This window comes from Xenopus tropicalis, chromosome 6 (assembly GCF_000004195.4).
Source record: "Xenopus tropicalis strain Nigerian chromosome 6, UCB_Xtro_10.0, whole genome shotgun sequence".
Lineage (NCBI taxonomy): Eukaryota > Metazoa > Chordata > Amphibia > Anura > Pipidae > Xenopus > Xenopus tropicalis.
This window is the reverse complement of record NC_030682.2, coordinates 118,748,801-118,771,546: the sequence shown is the minus strand read 5'-3', so window position 1 is coordinate 118,771,546 and position 22,746 is coordinate 118,748,801. Positions and strand designations below refer to the sequence as shown.

The following is a 22,746-nucleotide window of genomic DNA, read 5'->3' as shown; positions in this document are numbered from 1 at the left end:
CTGATTGATAAATATGCTTCTAAAAATCCCATAGGAATGAATAGAAAGTGGGTACATTTTCTATGGAGAGCTCTAATCTCACATTTTGATAAATCTGCCTTAAAGTGTCACAATCACATTTTAGGAAATGAGAGTACCCATCCCCTGTAAATTCCACTTTGTAGTTTAATGTATGTGCGACTATTTACTATTATTCTGTGTGACGTTGCTGTACTCCTAGTGGAGGTCATTAATAATGATAGCCACAAAATTTGCAAAACCGCTGAAAAATACACTTAATTGCAAAATGTATGCACTGGAGCCAATAGGCATTTTCTTGCACAAAATGCTTTTTTATCAAGCCAAATGCATTGCAGTCAAAATACATTGGAATTAATGGGCGTTTTTTTTGTTGAGTTTTCCAAATGGATTGAAATGAGTTGCTGTTTTTTCTCAAGAATTTTCTCACACCAAAATGCTTTGAAGTCAATGAGATGAAATAAAACTCCTGGTGAAATTCTAACACAAATTTGCAAAAATTGTTGCTACTTGCACAAATTCAGACACAAATAAATACCAGTTAAAAAAATGTGCTCATCGCTAGCGGTCAGCAACACTGCAGTTTTGATATAGGAACCTTAGAGGTGCGGCTTCTCTTTATTACATTCCTCTCATCAACAAATGCTCTAACATCCACTAGGTGCAAGGGCCATAGAATAAACTCATAGAAAAGGTATCTTCTACTAAACAGGGACAATTACTGTATATTATGAATGTTTTAATTGCAGCTTGTAATAATGACGTCTTTTCTTTTTAAACTTTAAGCTCTTTTGATGCCCGAGTTTAGCCAAGTGTGTAAAGGGCAATTCTCTGTCCCTCCTCCTAGACAGAGAACTAGAGGCCAAACTCAAGGCTACAAAGCTAAAAATGTCTCACTCTTCTTTGCTTGACTATTATATTAATTAATTGGCAAGATGCCCTTAAATGCATAAATACCGAATGGCAGGAGAATATTCCTTGCCTCAATGGGGAAATTGGTTAGACAATAAACCCCAGTGAATGGCTAAATCAGATCATGTTCATAATCTGTGTGTATCACCTTCATAAATAATTGTAACCCCTTTTTGGATGTAATAAAGTCCAGCTGGTGATTGGTTAGAGCATGGGGTATACTGGACTCTAACAAACTGGATGGGCCTTTCGCTATGTGGAAGGTTTGTTATGGATGGTGTTGTTGATCTACACCTTCCACTGCCAGATGTAATAGCGACGTAAAAGAAGGATGCTAGTTGTTCTTTTTCAGCACACTCAAACAGAATTGGTTTATTGTGCAAGACAATCAAGGCAATGCAGGGTTATCAATACTCACAAATGCAGATGAAATGGCAGGTATGCAGATACACAAGATGCAGCAGTAACAAATGATGCACCACTATGGAGAATCAGCTGAGTTAAGTAGATTTACAGTATATCCTTAGGGTTTCCACCTTAATTGACCTGATCCCCTATAGCAAAGAAGACTATGCCTGATACCCTTGTCAGTACTGCGCTCCCCTGTGTAGTCCCTACACTAAGGCAGCAGAGCCTGTAAAGGAGGCTACTCCTGCTGTTCTCCTGGTTGGAGCCAGAACGCTGCTCTTTATAACTAAAGCTGACGTACTAGAAAGTGCTATTATATAAATCTATCCTGCCCCAGCTAATCCTCGTTCATGGGGTCCCTGCCCTGACTTCTCCAAAGGTAATGGATCCCTCTGGGGTATGATGGCTTTACTGGGGCCATGTTGATACCAGGCTCAGTGGAAAATCCACCTGGTTCAACAGATGCCAAAGAGAAAGATCCACCCCTTTCCTATTAATAATATGTTAAATCTGTTACATGGATCTCTGCCCAGAACCAGTAAAATAAATAAGTGTAGGGTTCAAAGCTATAGGGATTGTTAGCCTTATAGGTCCCTACATAATCCTGGTAGAACTGGTAAAAATCAGAGGTGCCTATTCCCAAGGAAATCCTCCAAGATTTGAGAAAATTAGATTTTTGAAAGGTGATCTAGGTCTCCCAAGTATTAAGAAATGTAACTTTCCCTGCAAATTATATTTAATGCAATTATATAAATAAGCTCTGTTCAGGATTCTTTTTTGGGGGACACATTTAGTTAACTTGTTTGTCAGCGACAAGGAGTTAGAGATTGTTGGTCGGAAGCACAGAATTTCAAGCAGTTATGTGACTTTTTGCAGCAGACAGAAAGACTGGCTATTTAGATGTCCAAGTGGCAGATGAGTAGTCATTGTAGACAAATGCAGTTGTGAATTTAGGCAATAAAAGACTTATAACTGGATCTGGTTAAATGGAAGTAAAAAGACATCAAAGAGAAAGATAAAATTCAGCTTCTTCATAAAGCAGTTTCTCATGTTTATTACCGAGCACATTTTGGGCACCAATTCACAGAGACAACCCAAAATACAGAATATGGGCTTGCTATTTCTCTCTATTACAACTTTACTAGCAGTTTCACAGGAGGCTATGACTATTTTTGTTTTTAAAAAAGTCAAATTAATGGGCATAGTTTTCTTTCTATTTGTTTCAAAGTTATTTTTACCTTGAATTATGCTTTGATTTAATGCTTTTGACTTATGTTAAAAAGCCTTGGTGAGGAAAGTCCCCAGACTACAGCACATAGTAGCTCCTGGCTGGTTACTGTATGGATGGTATATTTTAGCACAATGGAATTCAATTATTATAAATCCTTGTGATGATCACAGAGATTAGGAGGTTAACACAGACTATAGATAAGTATATAAACAGGACACCTTGGTCATAGACTGGGAGCTCCATTTATCAACATTTGGATTTTAGTGCTTTTAGAGTTTTGAAGCCAAAAGCACAAATGTCTCGTTATTTAGATCCGCATTTAAAAAACACAAATAGATAAAAATGGAGAATGAAAACTTCCAAATGAACCCCTCCCAAAAACCTCTAAAACCACAAAAGATGGCATTGTTTTGTCTTTTCTTGTGGTTTTTTTCACTTAATCAACATTTTTTTAGCGCTAAAAACCAGGATTCATTATAACGAAAAAATACGAAAGTTAGTAAATGGGCCCCATAGACATATCAGCCAAACTCTGGAAAAGGCAAGTACAGTCCCATATGCCACATTATAGGCCATGAAACCTCAAAAGTCCAGAGTTATTTTTAACAAACAAGCACTACTTTTATTTAATTTCACCTCACTGGGGTATATTTGTCAGAAGGTGCCTAAAAATACTAGATTTTTTTTAGCATTAAAACACTGATTATTATTATCCTTGTGAACTATTTAACAAAAATAGGACCCACTACTGTCTCCTTAAGTAAGTTACTGAAATGAATATAAACATGGAAATGCACCCAACACACTTCAGAAAAACTAAAAGTTATGTTAAAATGCTGCAGTTTAAACCAGGGGCTGTTTTCAGAAAAAGGCATTTGCCCTCGGTCCCCAGACCCAGACATAATAATGATGTTGTCTCTGATTTACCACTAACAATCTTGAAAAGTAATACTTTGGTAAAGAGTTGCAGTGTATATATATGTCAGGTGATCCCAGTGGAGCCAATAAATGGGCAACCATTTGGGAATTTCAACCTTGAAAGCAAGCAAGTTGCAGGTAAAACTCAGCCCCTTTATTAAATGTATGTTGAAGCAGTAGAATTCTTAATGAACCAGATAAGTAAGTGTAGGACTGGCCAGACCAGGGATGACTGACATAGTTGGCCAGCTTGAAATATATTGCAATATATGGACAAACAATCCCTGTTTTGCTTCAAGGAAAGGACATTCCTTGGTAGCTTAATGCACAGAATGTGTTAATCTCTTATATATATTGATAATGGGTGAATACACAGTACCTCTTGTTTCTGTCTATACACAAAGTTTCATTTATTGCAGGCAGTCCCCTATGGTTTGGCACAGCTATGTGTGGTCCTGATTTAGAGATGGAAGGGGGAGATGTTTCCTTATCCTAGATTAGTATTTCCTGTCAGTTCAGAAACTGGCCAGGAGATGTCATAGTTCTAGTTTTTAAGGGTAAGCCAACATGTGTTCAGCCTCTTAGGATCCCATCTGTTGGAGGAGGTGGATGTAACTCAGAGCCTGTAGGTTAAAATAGTTTTATAACAGCTCGTTCTAGGAGTCAGAATTAGGATCAGGGTATATAATGAGCAGCCTAATGTTCTGACAAAGAAAGTAGAAAGATTAGTAATCCTGGCTGTACTAACCACAGAGTAGGGACTCAAGTGTACAGATCTAGAGGCAAAGGTACTCCACCTAGGTTCCACTTGGAGGGCTTGTACCTAGGGTTGGACACTTTTGAACGAGACTAAAACCACAGACTAATTACTGACTCCTGATTTGAGCAAGCACTCTCTGGAAGTTCTGTTTGTGAGTATCTCTGACTGTCCTTCTGGAAGTTTTTCTACATTTCTGTAAATAAGGAGGTATAATTTGTTTTAAGAACCACAAAGGCCCATCCCAAGTCACATGTTTTGATTTGTATAGTGAGCAGATTTTTGGAGCTCCCCGCACCTCAATCTAACTATAGGCTTACATAACGTTTAACAACAAGGCCCTAATTTATATAACTCAATCCCATATAACATTAGTATGTTATATACATTGTGATAGGATTTACCTGAGGAGCAGGAACAGATGGAGTACTGAGCTCAAGTTCTGGAGGTGGAGGTAGCACTTCAGGTGTACTAACTGGTTCTTTGGTTTCAAGCTGGGATGTCTGTGCACCTCTTTCTGCTATATCTTCTTCCCCTGAAGACTCTGTGTGGGCCCCTTCAAAATCTTCACCTTCTGCTGCTTCTTCTTCCTCCTCTTCTTCTTCATCTTCTACATAATGAGAAAACGTTAGCGCTGCATTATTTCCTGTCAGCTGATCTCTGAGGGAGCACACAGCCCATCACTAAATGGTGGATTGAGGGAAAGGATGTAAAAGGGCAATATTTACTGATATATATTCCATTTTGGCGAGATTCCTTAATAGGTCACTTAAAGGAACAGTAACACCAAAAAATGAATGTGTATAAAAGTAATAAGAATAAAATATACTGCTGCCCTGCACTGGTACAACTAGTGTGTTTGCCTCAGAAATTTATATAAACAAAGCTGCTGTTTAGCCACGGGGGCAGCCATTCAAAAGAAAAAGGCACAGGCACATAGGAGATAACAGATAAACACTATTGTATTCTAGAGAGGTCATCTGTTATCTGCTTTGTAACCTGTGCCTTTTCTCCTTTTTTATAACTTTAATGGCTGCCCCCATGGCTACACAGCAGCTTATTTATATAAACTATAGTAGTATTACTGTAGCAAACACACAACTTTTACCAGTGCAGGGCAACAATACATTATATTTTAATTACTTTAAAAAACTTTCATTTTTTGGTGTTACTGTTCCTTTAATATAATGTAAACTGTCTGTTGGTTAAGTATTAATTATGGGGGAATAGTTTTCCTTTAATGCTCAACAATTATAACATTAACCTTTATGATGCATCTGCTGTTACAGCTTCCAAATACCACACTGAATCCACATGAATAGTCATGAGCAAATCTGTCCCGTTTTGCTTTGCCAAAAAAGTCTTGCATCAGAAAAAATGTTGCACAAGACTTTTTTGGATGCACTCAACCTTTTTTTGACATGCACAACTTATTTTTTTTAACGCGGACAACCTTTTTTTGTTGTGTGGCAAACTTTGATGCCCGGCAATGGTGAAACGAGGAAATTCGCCACGAATCCATGCCTGCCAAATAATTTCACCCATCCTTACACGTGAATTATCATATTAGAGCTTTGAGCAAAACAAAAATTGCTTAAGCTAAAATCAAATTGTCCCTTTGAATATCCAGTGCTTTAGAGAAATCTGCCTTTAAAGGAGAACTAAATCTTGAAAAAGAATTGGGCTAGAAATGCTGCACATTATGTTTTGAGATTCTACCAGACCAAGACAATCACAAACCTTTTGCAGGGAAGATCTGTGCATCCACAGATGCCCCCAGTGTAGTATATTTATCTGTGTCTTTACCACCAGTAGTAATATAGAGGGCGCTGTGCTAGGCCTGTAGTAGTTTATTTTCAGTGCCTGTTCTGCTAGGTTTTTCTCTCTCTTGTACAGCAGAGTTGCAGGGATAAGATATTCCTGCTCAATAAGCTTACAGAAAGTTGCTGATAATGTGAAAAATTATTGGTGAACTTTGTATAAAGTACTTACGAAAAATGCTTTAGCTCCTAGTTGTTGCTCTGTGCTGCAACCAAATACAACTGCAAAAATCCAAAAATAGGAAAAAAAAGCTCCAGCAGATTAACTGCAAAACATTTATTATGGGTAGTGGTAACACAGTGTTACCACTACCCATAATAAATGTTTTGCAGTTAATCTGCTGGAGCTTTTTTTTCCTATTTTTGGATTTTTGCAGTTGCTGATAATGTGCTGCCTGTTTTTGGAGCCATCATATAATTTACAGAAGCTGAAAGGCTGAACACAATACCCAGCTACTGTCACTTACCTGACTGACACACAATTTACTGTATCTATAGGATATAAAAGTCACAATACAAGGCTGATAAATAATGATTCCAGATTCTTATTATATGGTAGCTGAGAAACCAGTGCAATTTTCATTTAATAATCAGCCCTGTAGCATCAGCTTCTGTGACATGAGATGATTTGCAATGAGCCCTAAACTTAGCCTATCAAAAGACCAGAGCACATTGAGCATGTGTAGTGTCACTATTAATAAAATCCAAGATGGCAACCCCCTTTGCGCAACTTTGAAGGCCTAAATCATTACTGTTATAGAGATGCTGAAACTTTAGGCTGGTGCAGAACGTTTAGTTTAACACTTTTACCCATATTTGGTTTAAGGGCTTAGTTCTTCTTTAAGGGTTTGAAATTGGCTCAGTTGTAAATTAAGTATTTGGTCTTTGGTTTTAAGCAGAGCAACAACAAAAGACAAAGGAACAGCAGTGGTGCTGTTTAAAATTCATGATATGTTCATCATAGTTAAAAAAAATGGTAAAAACTGCTAATGTATTGAAAACCAGAAACAAAAAGTAAAGTCCTTAGAAGAGCTTTTTGAGCAATTTTACATTCATTTGTGTTTAGGGTTCACATTTTTTAAGGGTCTGGATTTGGCTTATCTGAGCACTGGGTATTTGGCCAAATCCAGATCCAAATCCTGGATATTGTGCATCTTTTAATAACCTGCTTTTAATCTATAATAAACATGAAATTTGGCAATGGCAGTAATGTCTCACTGACTGCTAACAACACGAGTCATGGTATTAGGCATAATATTTCTTCAGTACAAATGGATTAAGACAATGAGGAATTTGGCAGCATTTCGCACAGGTGGGGTTAATTGTGAGGGATTATTAGGCAACCTAAACAATCATGTGAAAAAAACACTAAGACATGATTAGGAAAATATGTAAATCCTTAATGGAAAATACATTTCAGAGTATTTGTAGATTGACTGAGCCTTGGTGTGTAGTGTAAATCAGTTACTATAAAGAGCCATTTATATAAGAAAGGTCACTGACACAAGTGGAGAATAGATTTCTTTGCCACTTTGTGGTAAGGCACCGAAATAAGCACAAAGAAATGAATCCTTTATGTTACTGTATGTGCATTTTCATTGGGATAAATACTGATATAAAAATACCCATTTCATACCGTAACAATATAAAAATAAACATTGTATGATAAAGAATAAATAGAATAATACATTTTTGGATATTAAAATAGTTACAGACTGAGTAATTTCTTATGAGAATTCTTATGGATCAGTTTCAAGGAAAATGAGAGTGAGGGAGGGCAGATTGGCCATGTCGCAACCAACTAAAGAGGGTTCAAAACTAAAAAACTCAAAAATGACTTAGAATTAAGTAAAATAAAACACTAAAAACATGTTCTACTCTTCATTTTCAATGTCTGCACAATTTTGATCTATTTTGTCTTATTTGGAAAAATGTTGATAAATGTGCCCCATGGGGTATTTACAGTTGAATGCTAGATATTTCCTTGCTGCAATCAACCATTATCCGTAATAACTGGGCTTAATTTCAAGAGTTTCTTTCCCCCGTAGTTACACAAGAAGGAGGATGGGTAAAGACGGGGTAGCTATTTCTACAGAGAATGTGACATATTAAGGAGGGTCAATATTAGGCTTGTTCTTACAAGAAAGGATTGCAGGTATAATTACATGCAAATACATTCAAGTCAATACTAACGACTCTCTGGGTATTCTTTCATTAAAGGTTTGTACAGAGAAAAAACAATCATTGCTCATTGAGAATGTATCTCCAGCACATGAACTTGCAATGCAAACCTGTAATCACTGTTCCAATATATACAATTTTTGAAAATATTTCTATACTTAATGGAAGTATTTATCGGTGCATATATAACTAAGGCCAAGCAAAACACATAGGATGAGACAGGCTTTTATTACTGTCCCGTGATTGGGAGAATGCCTGAAGCCATTTTCTCCGTGCATTTAGCTTGCTTCATCTGCTCCACGCCATCTGCATGTCTCTACAGCTTGCTGGCTTGTTATTCAAGAGTTAATTTAAAAATTCTGCTTTAACACTACATTAGGCATCAAATCCACAAGCAAGGTAAAAAAAAATGAACTTTTACAGTGTATAGGAAATATCCGAAAATGATGGTGAAAATCATCAGGCTAAAATCATTTTACTAGCATACCTCTGTAAAAGTCGATTTCTCGTATTATTCTTTCTTCTCTATCTAAATCCACTAGAAAATTATTCATGTTTTCGTATCCAGATTCAATTTTTTCCATCTGAAATCCACTCGATGCTTCTGACATTCTGAAAGTAATTGGATGACTGAATATTTAGCAGATCAGAAACTATACAGTTATTTATTTAAAATGGGTATTAGGGGGTTACTGATTAGTAGTAACATGATCCTCCCAACAGCAGCCTATTAGAAGAACAATGGGAAGTGTGGTGAGTGACCCAACAAATGAGAAGAAATTTGAGTTTTCCCTTTAAGTTCTCCATAGTGGGAGATGTAGGCTTTAACGGTGATGTTGATTAACAGAGAATGTTTTCTCTGTTTAAAGGGTTTAGCTGTCTGGCCCTGGAAGCTATAGTGTTCTGTAAGGAACATCTGGACCAGCGATCCATTCCAGTAGTCCAGCTCACATATTGGAGCTTACTTTCCACAGGAAGGCTGTCCTGTGGAAAAGTATTGAATTGTATGGAAAGGTGTGTAACGGTGTCTCAGAGCAGGGCACAGAGCAGGAAGGATACCTGTCTGTGTTTTAGAACTCCCAGAAGGGGTAGGGGTGCTGCCTGCCATTGCAAGGAGCAGAGGGAGCCTTGAGAAAGTGACTGAGAGACTGGAAAACTGAAAGGAAAGCCAGCAGGCTAAGAAATTCCACAAGAAGCCTTGTGAGTACAGGGGTGACCCCAAACATTTGTGCTTTCTCACTGGTAGTCCACAAGGTGCCCAGTTTAGTGAGGGAACTCATCTAATGTGTGAAGGTAGCGCCCAGAGGGCAGGATTTATTTTTATGATTTATGTATTGTATGCTGAAATGGGCACCCCAGTGTTAAATAAACAGCCTTAAAGCTAAAAAAGTGTCTCTCATGGATCCCGCAAGTTTACAGAAGGTAAGAGGATAGCAACTCCCTGACACCTGCATTGCTAAAAATACTCCCATGCCCCAGTGGTAGATATGAGAATATCACTGAATAGTAAAATTGTAAGTCCATTCATGGCCCTCCAGTTACATGGGAGTAGGAGAAACAATAGCTTATCTGAAAGCAGTTCTAATGTGTAGTGCTGGCTCCTTCTGTAAGCTCAGACTCAGGCACAATGCACTGAGATGGCACCTACACACTAACATTACAGCTACAAAAATACATTTGTTCAAAAATAAAATGTTAAATGTTAGAATGAATTATTTGCAATATACACAGTGCAATACACCATAACAGAATCCCTGTAAACATGACTTACACTGCACACTGCAGCATGATGGTACAATGAGTTGCAGTGACACTGGCTGTAAGGAGTCTTTATGTTCTCCCCATGTAGGTTTCCTTCTAGTTCTTCAGTTTCCTCCCATATTCCAAATACATTCAGGCAGCTTAATTGGCTCCAGATAGAATTTACCATAGTGTGTGTGGGAATGTGATAGGGATGGTATGTGCCACTGGGGCAGGTATGAATTGTCTATAATATCTGTAAAGCTCTGTGACATATATTGGTGCCAAATAGACATAATAATGACGGGCATGCATCTTTATAAACAGCATACTTACTTTTGTAGCAAGGGTTTAGAATTCTGCAAAAATAAAAACATGTTTTTGGTTAATAAAAACAAGCAATGTAATTTTAAACTTCTTAATAATAAAACGTGACTCACTTACACAATGCAGATAAGACGTTGTGACACACGAACAGATGAGTTGGATATGGAAATGAAAGTACATTTTATATTTGTTCATAAATATTTCAATAAAGAAGTTGTCAAAAAGTTTTTCTTTTAATGAAAGGCTTGTGTAATATTCACCTCTAATGAATGAAGTGCAATTCATATGTTTCCCACAATTACATATCCACCCTAGGGGGCCCATTTACTTACTCACGAACGGGCCGAATGCGTCCGATTGCGTTTTTTTCGTAATGATCGGTATTTCGCGACTTTTTCGTTACCAATATGATTTTTGCGGAAAAACGCGAGTTTTTCGTAGCCATTCCGAAAGTTGCGATTTTTTCGTAGTGTTAAAACTTGCGCAAAACGTTGCGCCTTTTAAGTTTTAACGCTACGAAAAAAGCGCAACTTTTCGCGCAAGTTTTAACACTACAAAAAAATCGCAACTTTCGGAATGGCTACGAATCGCGCAAATCGTATTGGTAACGAAAAAGTCGCGATAATTTCCGAAAAGTCGTAAAGGCGCCGAAAAAATCGCAAAAAATACGAAAAAGTCGCAAAATGTTCGTTTTCCAATCGGAATTTTTCCAATTCGGTCGGAATTCGTGTCTTAGTAAATCAGCCCCTAGATGTGCATGAATTACATTTTTTTTTTTTAAAAAGTAATGTAATTTAGAGTGAGATTTTGGGATAATGCATATTAAATGCACTGAAAGTCCATCTTAAAGGTCAGTAAAAAACAGATTTGGGGTTGAATACCTGTTTGCCTTCCTGAAACTATATCTGTAAACTTGTTATGAGCTAAGGGGGCCCTAAAAAAGAGGTTTTCCAACAAGGGGGCTTAAACCAAAACTACAGATCTAGAGTGATTTTCAGGAAAAAAAAATGGCACAACTGTCAGGAATTCAGTGCTGCATTGTGTATAATAGTCAGCTATGACATAAAACTTGTATAGTAGTGTCTGCTTATGTGCTGACTACAAGGTAGTACAAGCTCTGTCGACATCCTGCACTTTTTGCAGACTTTTTACAAAGTGCAAAAAACAGGTACTAGATTTGTTGTACTTTGCACCCTGTCCTCACTCTTTGTGCCTACAGACACATGTTCTTGGACTCCAATAAATGATATCTCTGCCGAATGCATAAGGGGAAATCTGAAGGAGGCAGGTAGGCATAGCCATACCCCCTTCTAACTAGCCCCTAACTTGCACATTTTTCAAACTAGTGAGTGCTGATAGGTGTAAAGTGCAAAGGAGCTTGGCAGGTGGTAAGAACAGGGCTGCCTGTATTCCAGGGCACTGTGTATCATTTATCTCTCTCTCTAACTACAGATTTAGACAATAATGTTATTGAGCGGAATAAAAAATCGTTATCTGCCCATACAAAGACAATTTCTCTGGTTCTTTTTTCAAGAGTAGAGGATCATTTTTGACCTTGGGGTGCAAGAATATGCATCCTTAGTGCTTATTGTGGGAGCCCCCCTGTGTGCTACGCTCTCAGGATGCACAGCACAGCCCTGTCCTTATCTTCTGCCTTCTCACCCCTGCCCCTCTCACCTGCCTTGCCTAGACCCTGCTCTGACTAATGCAGCGGACTAATTGCACTTTTTTTTTCTTTGCACACGGTTTGGCTTTGCAAATGAGGTCTTAGGTGTATGACAATTTGGGGGGATATAATAAAATTTGTAAAGAACTAAAATTTGCCTTTCACAATGTATTATTCCTCATTAGAGAGTTATTGCATTGTAAGTTTGAATTGTGCATAGTGCACTTTTATGGCCTAATTAGAGTGGTGCACTCTCTTAGTACAAAAGTAAAGACTTTTTTTAGTAAGAAATGTTATCACATACACAAGAATACTGCATACCTGTAGGAATACTGCTATTTCTGGCTCCTCCATAAACTGAATCCCTGTTTCAACAAGCTTTGAAACAGTCTCCATGTGGCTGCCATATTTTCTCATTAATGATCGGACATATTCAAGCCTTTCTTCTTGGTCTCTGGTGATTATTTGGGTCAGTTCCCCCTTTCTTTCTTCCAAGATAGCATACAGGTAATCAAATTTTTCACACAGTTGTTCTTTTTGCCTTTTACTATTTTCCTAGTAGTTGAAAGGTATAGTGATGTCAGTATCTATGTGTATATAGACAAGTAATGAAAAGTACAGACACTCTATATATATTTAGAAATAAAAATTATTAAAATGAAACACAAAACAGGGATAAAGATTATGAGGGAAATGGGGTACCCCAGGGGTCTGCCCTTGGCCCATAAATAACACTGATTTTGGCATTGTACCAATATGGTGCAAATCAATAGACTCCAAGCAGGATGTTTCCATAATACACATGAGCTGTAACTTTGCATTTACTGTCAGCTTGAAGCTTGTCAATAGGCACACTCGCACGCAATTTGGAAGAGGAGATGGGATGGATGCACTGCTACTGTAAGAAAGTGCAAAGAGGTGTCTTTGGACGTACCAAGGTAAGTGCCTTAAATGAATGGCTTCAATACCTGCAATCACTGCTTCCATTTTAGCATGGCCGCAATTGCAGCTGTGGTGGTAAATGATCTTCTATATCTTATGAGAATTTGTCTTCTTTCACTGGTTTTCATATAATTCTTATTTATGATCATGCTAAAAAAATGATTGGCATGTGTCATATATTTGATTTATTTGAAGCTATAGCTCTCTTTTATTAAAGTATTTTGATTATTATTTTGATGCCTTTACACAAATTTAATCTGTTGAGTAAACAAACAACCATCATCTTACTATTAGACTTGCTGTTTTCACTAGGTCATAGATGCCTTAATCTCGCTTGAGTCCAATACGAAAATATTTACTGAATATTTTCTATATGCTCTTGCAGTGCTTCTATGGCTACTGCACCCAGGGAATGCACATCAATGGGTACAAAGGAAGTTTATAATTAAACAACTAAGTTGGAGAAGTTAAAAACAAAACAGTGTTGTAGCTCTAAAGAAAAGAAAAAAGTGACTTGGGACATGATAGAAAGTGGCCATATCAATTGCTTTTCTGTTTTTAAACTCCTGGGAGCTGGGGGTGAAGGGAAATTAGGTACAGAGGGTCTTGAAAACTTGGCTTGCTTCAGCCAAATTGGACAGATTGCAGAAGAATAATTGATGACTCAGGTCGTGTTCTACTTGGAGTCATAAAATTCATTGGGATTCGTGACTTAACTTGTGACTGATTGGCCTAAAGCAATATGAAAGAACAGACCTGGGAGCAAGACAGACAGAGAAACAGATGATGCTGCCTTCTTGCCTGAATTTGTAAATGCCACGTGGCAACCAGCAGACACTGTCTTTGTGCCCATTAGGACTAGGACACATGCAAGGCAGATTATTTAAGAAAAACAAAAAAACAAGTTTATTAAGAATTAATCATCTTAAAATCTCATGAAGACATATTTTTACTTTATTCAATGGCATGTATTGTACGACTTGTATTGTGTGGCTTTTTACAAGGGAAATAGTTTTCATATGGATGTACCGTAATAATGTAAAAAGTAGTATCATTTTGCACGTTATAGTAATTTATGTTGCTTACACTGAGCATTGTTTTATTCTTAATTTCACCTCTTTCTCTTGTTTCTTGTTAGCAAAGTGCAAGAATCTTGCTTTGTTTTGTGGTTGAACATGCATTCAGTAATGAAGACTCAACAAGCTCTGCAGCCTTAGACTTAGACTTCAATTTCTAAATAGGTGATATAACAGTTGGTTATATTTCTTGGGGTCTTGAGAGAAGGAGAGTCAGGGAAAATGTTCTTTGATCCAGCAGATAGAATGCCACAAAGAGTCCATTACATACTATATAATTCTAGAATTATGTTGTAGGGAACAGTGTTTATAACAAATGCTCTTTCAGCCAACCAAATCAACAACAACAAATTATACTGCAAAAGCTCCCACAATCCAACAGATGCTGTTAGGATATTTTCGTGTTGCTATGTACTGGTATTTTGTTGACCACATATCATGTGAGGCCCATGTTTCACAATAGCTCTATCAATCACAAGGGCTAAGCAAAACTGAAAATCTTCCATACAAAAAAATTCTCGGGTTAGAGAAAGAAATGTCCAGCAGAAGGTTGATGGATATTGTATACAAATTAATTAGGAGGAATATTAACCCTGTATGAATGTTTATTATTTATTACCATGATATCATTTAATTTGGGTGATCACTGTACTAGGGCAGACTAGAATAGTAAGCAACCAAGCAATACAGGGGGACAACAGCAAACAAGGTAAATGGTCATTACTGCAAGTTTTGAGGTGTCCCACTAGAGGGGGTGAATTCAGCAGGATCCCATAAAAGAAGGTATTTTTTTGCATAGAGAAACTATGTATAGGGTGGCAATCAAGTGGTTATTCTTGTTTTTTCTAACGTCCCATAATTTGAAATAGGGATTATGTTAATCGTATATGATATGAATGAATAATGTTGAATTATGCTTATTCTACATTTCAAGAATAGATGAGGAGTTTTACAAGCACTCATTGCCTTTGATAGGTTACATAATTTAATAAGCTTCATAATGGGCATTATACTATTTATTTGGCATAAATATGACTATACCTGGGTGTATTTAGTGGGTGGAACCCATTTAAGTATCTGTATCCAATTTCACTTTTGAATAAAGCACCAGAATAAGTTACATGTTGAAATGTCTGTGTTGAGATCTCAATAATAACACTGCACATGTCCAACACATTACATTGGTGAGTACCATGTGACTGAAGTATTTATGGCTTGATACAAAGTGGAACTCTGCTCTTCCGCACCACAACAGAGTTTGGACTTTGTTATGTAATTTCACAACCAATACTGAAGTTTAAAAGCATTTCAGGAAAGCAACAAAATAATGTCTGTAACTCTACACAGCCAAATGATGTGTTTTTTAGCAGTTGTTTTCTGTCTTTATTTTAGCAAAATACATTTTGTTCATTCCTTGTGTATTCCAGGAAATCATATTTAATGTGCACTCTTCCTTGGTGAAAGCACTATTTTCAGTTTTATCATCACTTTTGCAGTAATAATGTCTCATTAGTCAGTAGACAACCCTGTTTTCTGAAATAATAGTACAAATGTTCACTCAGTAAAAAGGCCACATATAAAAGCCAAAATACACCTAATAATAAGTCTTCCCTTTTCCAGCACAGTTTAACCCTGCTCCTTTCTGGTATGTGCGGCACAATGTGTCCAATACCTGAACTATTCTGTTACGCAATGTGTCTGATCCCACTAATGTTTGTACATTACTTGATTAGAGACCAGCATGAAATTGCTCACATCAGCCCTTTGATGTAGTGATTAGAAAAGCTGGTCTAACAAATCATTTGTGGGCATCTTGTCCTAATATACATTTCATTAGCTACAGTGGTGTGAAAAACTATTTGCCCCCTTCCTGATTTCTTATTCTTTTGCATGTTTGTCACACAAAATGTTTCTGATCATCAAACACATTTAACTATTAGTCAAAGATAACACAAGTAAACACAAAATGCAGTTTTTAAATGAGGGTTTTTATTATTTAGGGAGAAAAAAAATCCAAACCTACATGGCCCTGTGTGAAAAAGTAATTGCCCCCTGAACCTAATAACTGGTTGGGCCACCCTTAGCAGCAATAACTGCAATCAAGCGTTTGCGATAACTTGCAATGGGTCTTTTACAGCGCTCTGGAGGAATTTTGGCCCACTCATCTTTGCAGAATTGTTGTAATTCAGCTTTATTTGAGGGTTTTCTAGCATGAACCGCCTTTTTAAGGTCATGCCACAACATCTCAATAGGATTCAGGTCAGGACTTTGACTAGGCCACTCCAAAGTCTTCATTTTGTTTTTCTTCAGTCATTCAGAGGTGGATTTGCTGGTGTGTTTTGGGTCATTGTCCTGCTGCAGCACCCAAGATCGCTTCAGCTTGAGTTGACGAACAGATGGCCGGACATTCTCCTTCAGGATTTTTTGGTAGACAGTAGAATTCATGGTTCCATCTATCACAGCAAGCCTTCCAGGTCCTGAAGCAGCAAAACAATCCCAGACCATCACACTACCGCCACCATATTTTACTGTTGGTATGATGTTCTTTTTCTGAAATGCTGTGTTACTTTTACGCCAGATGTAACGGGACACGCACCTTCCAAAAAGTTCAACTTTTGTCTCGTCGGTCCACAAGATATTTTCCCAAAAGTCTTGGCAATCATTGAGATGTTTTTTAGCAAAATTGAGACGAGTCATAATGTTCTTTTTGCTTAAAAGTGGTTTGCGCCTTGGAAATCTGCCATGCAGGCCGTTTTTGCCCAGTCTCTTTCTTATGGTGGAGTCATGAACACTGACCTTAATTGAGGCAAGTGAGGCCTGCAGTTCTTTAGATGTTGTCCTGGGGTCTTTTGTGGCCTCTCGGATGAGTTGTCTCTGCGCTCTTGGGGTAATTTTGGTCGGCCGGCCACTCCTGGGAAGGTTCACCACTGTTCCATGTTTTTGCCATTTGTGGATAATGGCTCTCACCGTGGTTCGCTGGAGTCCCAAAGCTTTAGAAATGGCTTTATAACCTTTACCAGACTGATAGATCTCAATTACTTTTGTTCTCATTTGTTCCTCAATTTCTTTGGATCTTGGCATGATGTCTAGCTTTTGAGGTGCTTTTGGTCTACTTCTCTGTGTCAGGTAGCTCCTATTTAAGTGATTTCTTGATTGAAACAGGTGTGGCAGTAATCAGGCCTGGGGGTGACTACAGAAATTGATATTGAAATTGAAAATTGAAATTGATAAACCACAGTTAAGTTATTTTTTAACAAGGGGGGCAATCACTTTTTCACACAGGGCCATGTAGATTTGGAGTTTTTTTTCTCCCTTAATAACGTAAACCTTCATTTAAAAACTGCATTTTGTGTTCAATTATGTTATCTTTGACTAATAGTTAACGGTTTTTGATGAGCAGAAACATTTAAGTGTGACAAACATGCAAAAGAATAAGAAATCAGGAAGGGGGCAAATAGTTTTTCACACCACTGTATATGTCTCCAAACTGTCCTTGTGTGGCCACAAATATACATATTAGTACCATATTTTACCACAACCTACACTGGAGGATTACAAAGACAAGCAGAACATTCATTATAGATTGGATACAATTATCCCAACCTACATGCATTTGTAAGTACTTTGTAATATATAATTGACTAAGATAGGTTACTAGTGATGATTGCTTTCAAACAGTGCATGCTTTTGTTTTCTATTGGTTACTATTTATACATTTGTCCAAATATCCTATTTTTCAATTTTCTGCATATTTAGCTAGGATATGATAAAAAAGCCTGAATTGGCAAGTTTCATAGTATTAACCGGCCACTTGCAGAAGACATACCTTCCATCTGTGATTATTTTCCCATCAGTGTATCTTTGATATGAAACAAGCAACCACAATATAAAAAAAAGTGACCTAATACTTGATACATAGGTGAGGATGTTTGTGTTCCCCCTGTAGTTTTCTATAAAGTGCAAAAGCTAATGCATGGTGTGGGGCTGGCTCTTAGAGATGGGCTCATTATATGTTTTTTCAGTCTCCTTTAGCCTAATGGTGCTTAAAGGTGTACTGACATCAGGAATTTAACATTGTTTTACAACTATCATAATAATGTTCTTATATGTTATTTATAATTTTGCTATAAAAGTATTTGCCCGGTGCTTTTTACACCTATCAGAACCCCCCATGTTCCCCTATGAGGGGGCTGCCATATTTGTGCAGCAGGAGTCCATTAGCATTAGAAGCTATAACTGACAGGCTGAGAAGGGACAGTCAGGTTGGCAAAACAGTCAGGTTTAGGGACTTCAAGTAACAATTACTTACAAAAGCAGCCCTATCAATGAAAAAAAAATCAACATGATCTATAGGTAACTTTAAATGTACATTATAGAGATCCATAGAGAATTATATAGAAAGTCCAAAGCCACTACCACCACCACTGGCAGGGGCATTATGAATCAATAGGAATAAACGTAGACTTTTTGACCAGTTTTGAATCCCCCCAGATGTGGGAAGTCTCCAAAACCAGACAGATATAATAATAAAGGAAGGAAGAGCTAATACCATATAGAATTTTTGTAAAATATTTTCCATACCACTATAATGTTTAGGAGAGGAATAAACCAAAACAATTTTAATGGAATGAATAAAAATAACTACTAGCACGCTGCCAGCCAATGTAATAATAGTATGCATAGGGAAACTATAACCAACAGCCTCAAAATGATATTAAAGACAAACTATAGAAGGGTATATCTATCACAACATGCGCATCAGGCACATAACGTCATTCATTCCATTTTCCTACCTTTCAATTTCTTTGCTAAATAGAATGCTATTTTTTCATTGCATTTATCAGCATTTTGCTACCTGGAATGTATAGGAAAGAAACCCAGAGCAATGCAAACTAATGCAACAGGCAGCCAGGTCAAGGAAAGGAGGCAATGAAAAGTAAGACCTAATGATTAGAAAGTAGATTGCTTGACCCAATACTAAGCACAAAAGGTAAAGGGGGCAATTCAGTTAATCATTAGGGTTCAATGATGAGGCAGGATATAAACACCAGTGCACGGCTTCCATACTTACATATTTATTCTAAGGCCAAAAGTGTTCTTTTTTTATTTTATTGTAAAATGACAGATATACCTTACATCTAAACTATTGTTTAATATTTGATATCATAGTAATAAAAAATAGTAAAAAAAACAAACCTATTTTGCAATTATTACAGCAACAGTACATTAAATACACTTCGAGCAGACAAATTACATTGTTGGGCTTATTTACAGAGTGCAGTCATGGCTGTGTGAATTTATGTCATTAAGGTTCTCCTTGCACCTCCGCATAGCTGCACCCACCTCTAAGGTATCAGCAATTGCATCAGGCACATTGCTACTTTGCACACTGTACACACAAATACTAATATTCAGTATTTGCCATGCAAGGCATAAGTGTGTCAAACATTTCACACAATAGTGCAATGAAGAATAAAATAGTTGGCTGAAACTCAGACCAAGGTCAATGCTGAAATTTATTTTATTAAACACTACAGGCCTTAAAATTGGCCACGGTTGTGGGCTTAATGAAAGTGGGGAACATACAGTATATGTGATCCCATACTAGTGATTAGCCTGTCCTACCTGCATAAGTCCAAAACAGGACAGGTAATTAGGACATGCTTGGGTGAGGCTGAGCTTTGCTGAGCAGAATAGCCTGGATTGCGCTCTACACGCTTATCATCATGCAGCATCTACCACTGTATGGTAACCTACAGCTACCAATAAACATTAAGTGAATATACTGACCCCTAATACAAGATCTATGATAGGCATTTGCCTCTGTTTCTATAATCACAATTCCTGATTCCTGTACTGTCACACAGAACCAGCATAAAATGGAGTGTTTGAGCTAAAACAAGACCTAATTTACCCTATGTAAAAGAAAAACAGAACCACATTGACACACTCAATTGACACAACTGTTTGTGCAGATGAATAAGCATTCTCAAAATGATTTTATCTCCTTATAAATAACCATATCATACATACAAATATCATTACATAAAATCAGAGCTACATTTACATTGTTTGCCAAAATACAAAAATAATTAGATGCACTTTTTGTAATTAGCGCCTTTAACAAATTAGCAGTGGTTTCTTTCTACTAAACAAGCTTCTGATGGCACCTTGCCAATTTACCAGCCTTACTGGAATAGAGATAAAAGTTTGAACAAACAACAGATATGTTTTAGATTTGAGGGATTACATTTAATACAGACGTGACAGCCAGACCGTACACTATCCTCTGCACTATCAATCTTTATTCAAAATAAAAGGAAGGAAATCTGGTCTTGCAGTCCCAAGGTTCAGCATACAAAATGAGATGACTCACAGAAAACTGATAAACTTTTTGATGATGACTGTTTAATAACGATGGTATTTATAGTAGAACAGTGGGAGGCTGTAGGTTCTAAACACCTGCAAAGTATTACACTTACCTCAACGGTTTTGCAACTCTCCTCCAGTTGGCTTACTACTGCCTGAATTCTGTCATTACATCCAACCAGTATCGCAATGCCATCTGAGAGTTCAGACTGGGGATTAGAAAGTGCATCATTAATCCCATGGTAAGATAACATTTTGACATTATCACGTATTATCATCTAGGTCTTTGTCAAGGAGGTCTTACTAGATGACAAGGGCAGGTGGTACCTAAAACCACCATTCAGATGTCTATGGCCTGCACATTCAGCTATACGCCAGGCACAGCAGTTAGCTTTATTTGGCTAGCGTTTTAGTCTGAAAGGGACAGCAACCTTTTGTCATTAGTGATTCTTAATAGAATGCTGTAGATACTTAGAGAATGGGCTATGCAGAGTAGCAGTCATTTAACATGATTTCTAAAGGAACAGATTTTCTGCATGCAATATTATTCAGTTTACATAGCACATAGAACCTGGTCCATGTGCAGAGTGCATGTCAAATCAAAGGTGCAAAGGTGCACAACCTATAGACTGTGCAGTTTTACAGATACCTGTAGCAATAACTATATTTGTTGTACCCTACATGGCTAATAGCATATAATATAATATAATATTTCTCCTTTATTCTTCAGATGTGTTTCTTCACAGCACCTTTGCACTTTCCATTTGGCTGCAGCTCTTTTGCCTTACCTTGCCCTGTCATCTCTCTGTTCTTAGCTAGGGTAATGGTATTAAAGAGTTAAACCCAACAGCTTTGGCTAAGCTAATGTGTTATTGTTATCCTCAGCCAGATTGCTCTGATATGTTCCATATACAATAACTGAATTCAGGACACCTTATTGATGTAATCCCTGGCAGAAAGCCACATACTGTATTTAATAGTGCTTATGACTTACTTTCAATAACAGTTACAAAGAAATGGTTACAAAACAGAACCAGCAGCAGACCAATCACACATAAAAGCAGTAATCATTTTATTCATCTTTTCAATAGGTGCTGCATTAGAGACCTGGTCCCCTTAGATGTCAGACAGGGACCTGGTTACAACAAACTAGTGCTTAGCATCAGATTGCATTTAATTTACATATTACCTTAAAGACCGATTTGCTGCCTTTTTCACTAAATAAAAACAGATGTATAATATACATCTTCTGAATACAGACATAAATACAGCTCACAATACATCTGTCCCCTTTTGTTATTTGCACAAGTATTCAGATATGCAGAAAGTTGCAGGTAAAACTTAAGGTCCCCATACATGCGACATCGCCAAGCGAGCGGAACTTCTCCCAATATCCCCCACCTATGGGTTTGCGATATCGGGAGAATCCAGGGTAGTTTGATCGTTTGGCCCTGGGGCCAAATTATCGAATTAAAATGACGGGCATAGGCAAAGTCGATCCGGGGACCGCATCAACAAGCCGATGCGGCCCCCGATTGGACTAGATTTTCTAACCTGCCCGATCGAGATCTGCCCAATTTCAGGCCAGATATCGGTTGGGCAGGCGCGTCGGAAGTGCCATACACGGTCCGATTAGCTGCCGAATTGGTGCAAGGGACCGTTATCGACAGCTACTATCGGCCTGTGTATGGGGACCTTTAGTCCCTTTGCTAAAAGTATATTGAAGCAGTAGAATTCTTAATGAATCGCATAAGTCAGTGTAGGACTGGCCAGAAGGGATGACTTTGACGTAGTTGGCCAGCTTGAAGTATATTGCAATATATGGACAAACAATCCCTCTTTTGTTTAAAGGGGAGGGAATTTCCTGGTGGCTTAATGCAGAGAATGTCTTAATGTCCTATATATATTGATAATGAGTGAGTGCAGAGGATCTCTTGTTGTTGTCTATATGTATTTTGTGGTCCCAACCTCATTGCACCCCCACCAAATGGTTTACAATTTAGTGGTTGACCACAACTTCCCCCTTTTTTGCTATAGTTTATGCAGTCACTGAAATAAACATTTAGCTGAACCAAATCTCAGGGCATTCACTCATTTCTGTCAGCATCTAGGGTTTTGTAATCTAGAATACATTTCGCCAGGTCATCGTCAGCTTCTAGAATTTCTTTGATAGATCTGTTCCTATTGGAGTGGCAAAGAGTTACATCTCATCTGTAGCATCTGCCTACTTTCTCTGTGAAATATCTTTAATTCTGGTACCTCATCTTTTTAGGATAGCTCTGAAGACCAGACTTTGTAACAAATGTTAGACTTTTAATAAATAGTTCCTTGTCCCCTTTAAACCTGAGGAACTGAATTTTCATTTAGGGCTCTGGCACACG

At 37.6% G+C, this 22,746-nt stretch overlaps 1 protein-coding gene across 5 annotated transcripts in view; it reads right to left on the bottom strand.

The window, feature by feature from the left end:
* trim55 (tripartite motif containing 55) overlaps positions 1-22,746 on the bottom strand; it is a 63,357-nt gene that overhangs the window by 23,833 nt on the left and 16,778 nt on the right. For 4 of the 5 annotated variants that reach the window (XM_004915176.4, XM_004915177.4, XM_004915175.4 and 1 more), the window contains exons 4-8: positions 20,479-20,574; positions 12,300-12,533; positions 10,322-10,344; positions 8,733-8,857; positions 4,649-4,854 (exon numbers count right to left, since the gene is read on the bottom strand). In XM_004915176.4, the coding sequence (XP_004915233.2) occupies positions 4,649-4,854; positions 8,733-8,857; positions 10,322-10,344; positions 12,300-12,533; positions 20,479-20,574 (684 nt within the window). Of the gene's footprint in view, positions 1-1,271; positions 2,317-4,648; positions 4,855-8,732; positions 8,858-10,321; positions 10,345-12,299; positions 12,534-20,478; positions 20,575-22,746 lie in introns of those variants that run through there. The other variant, XM_031903834.1, reaches the window with a different exon arrangement.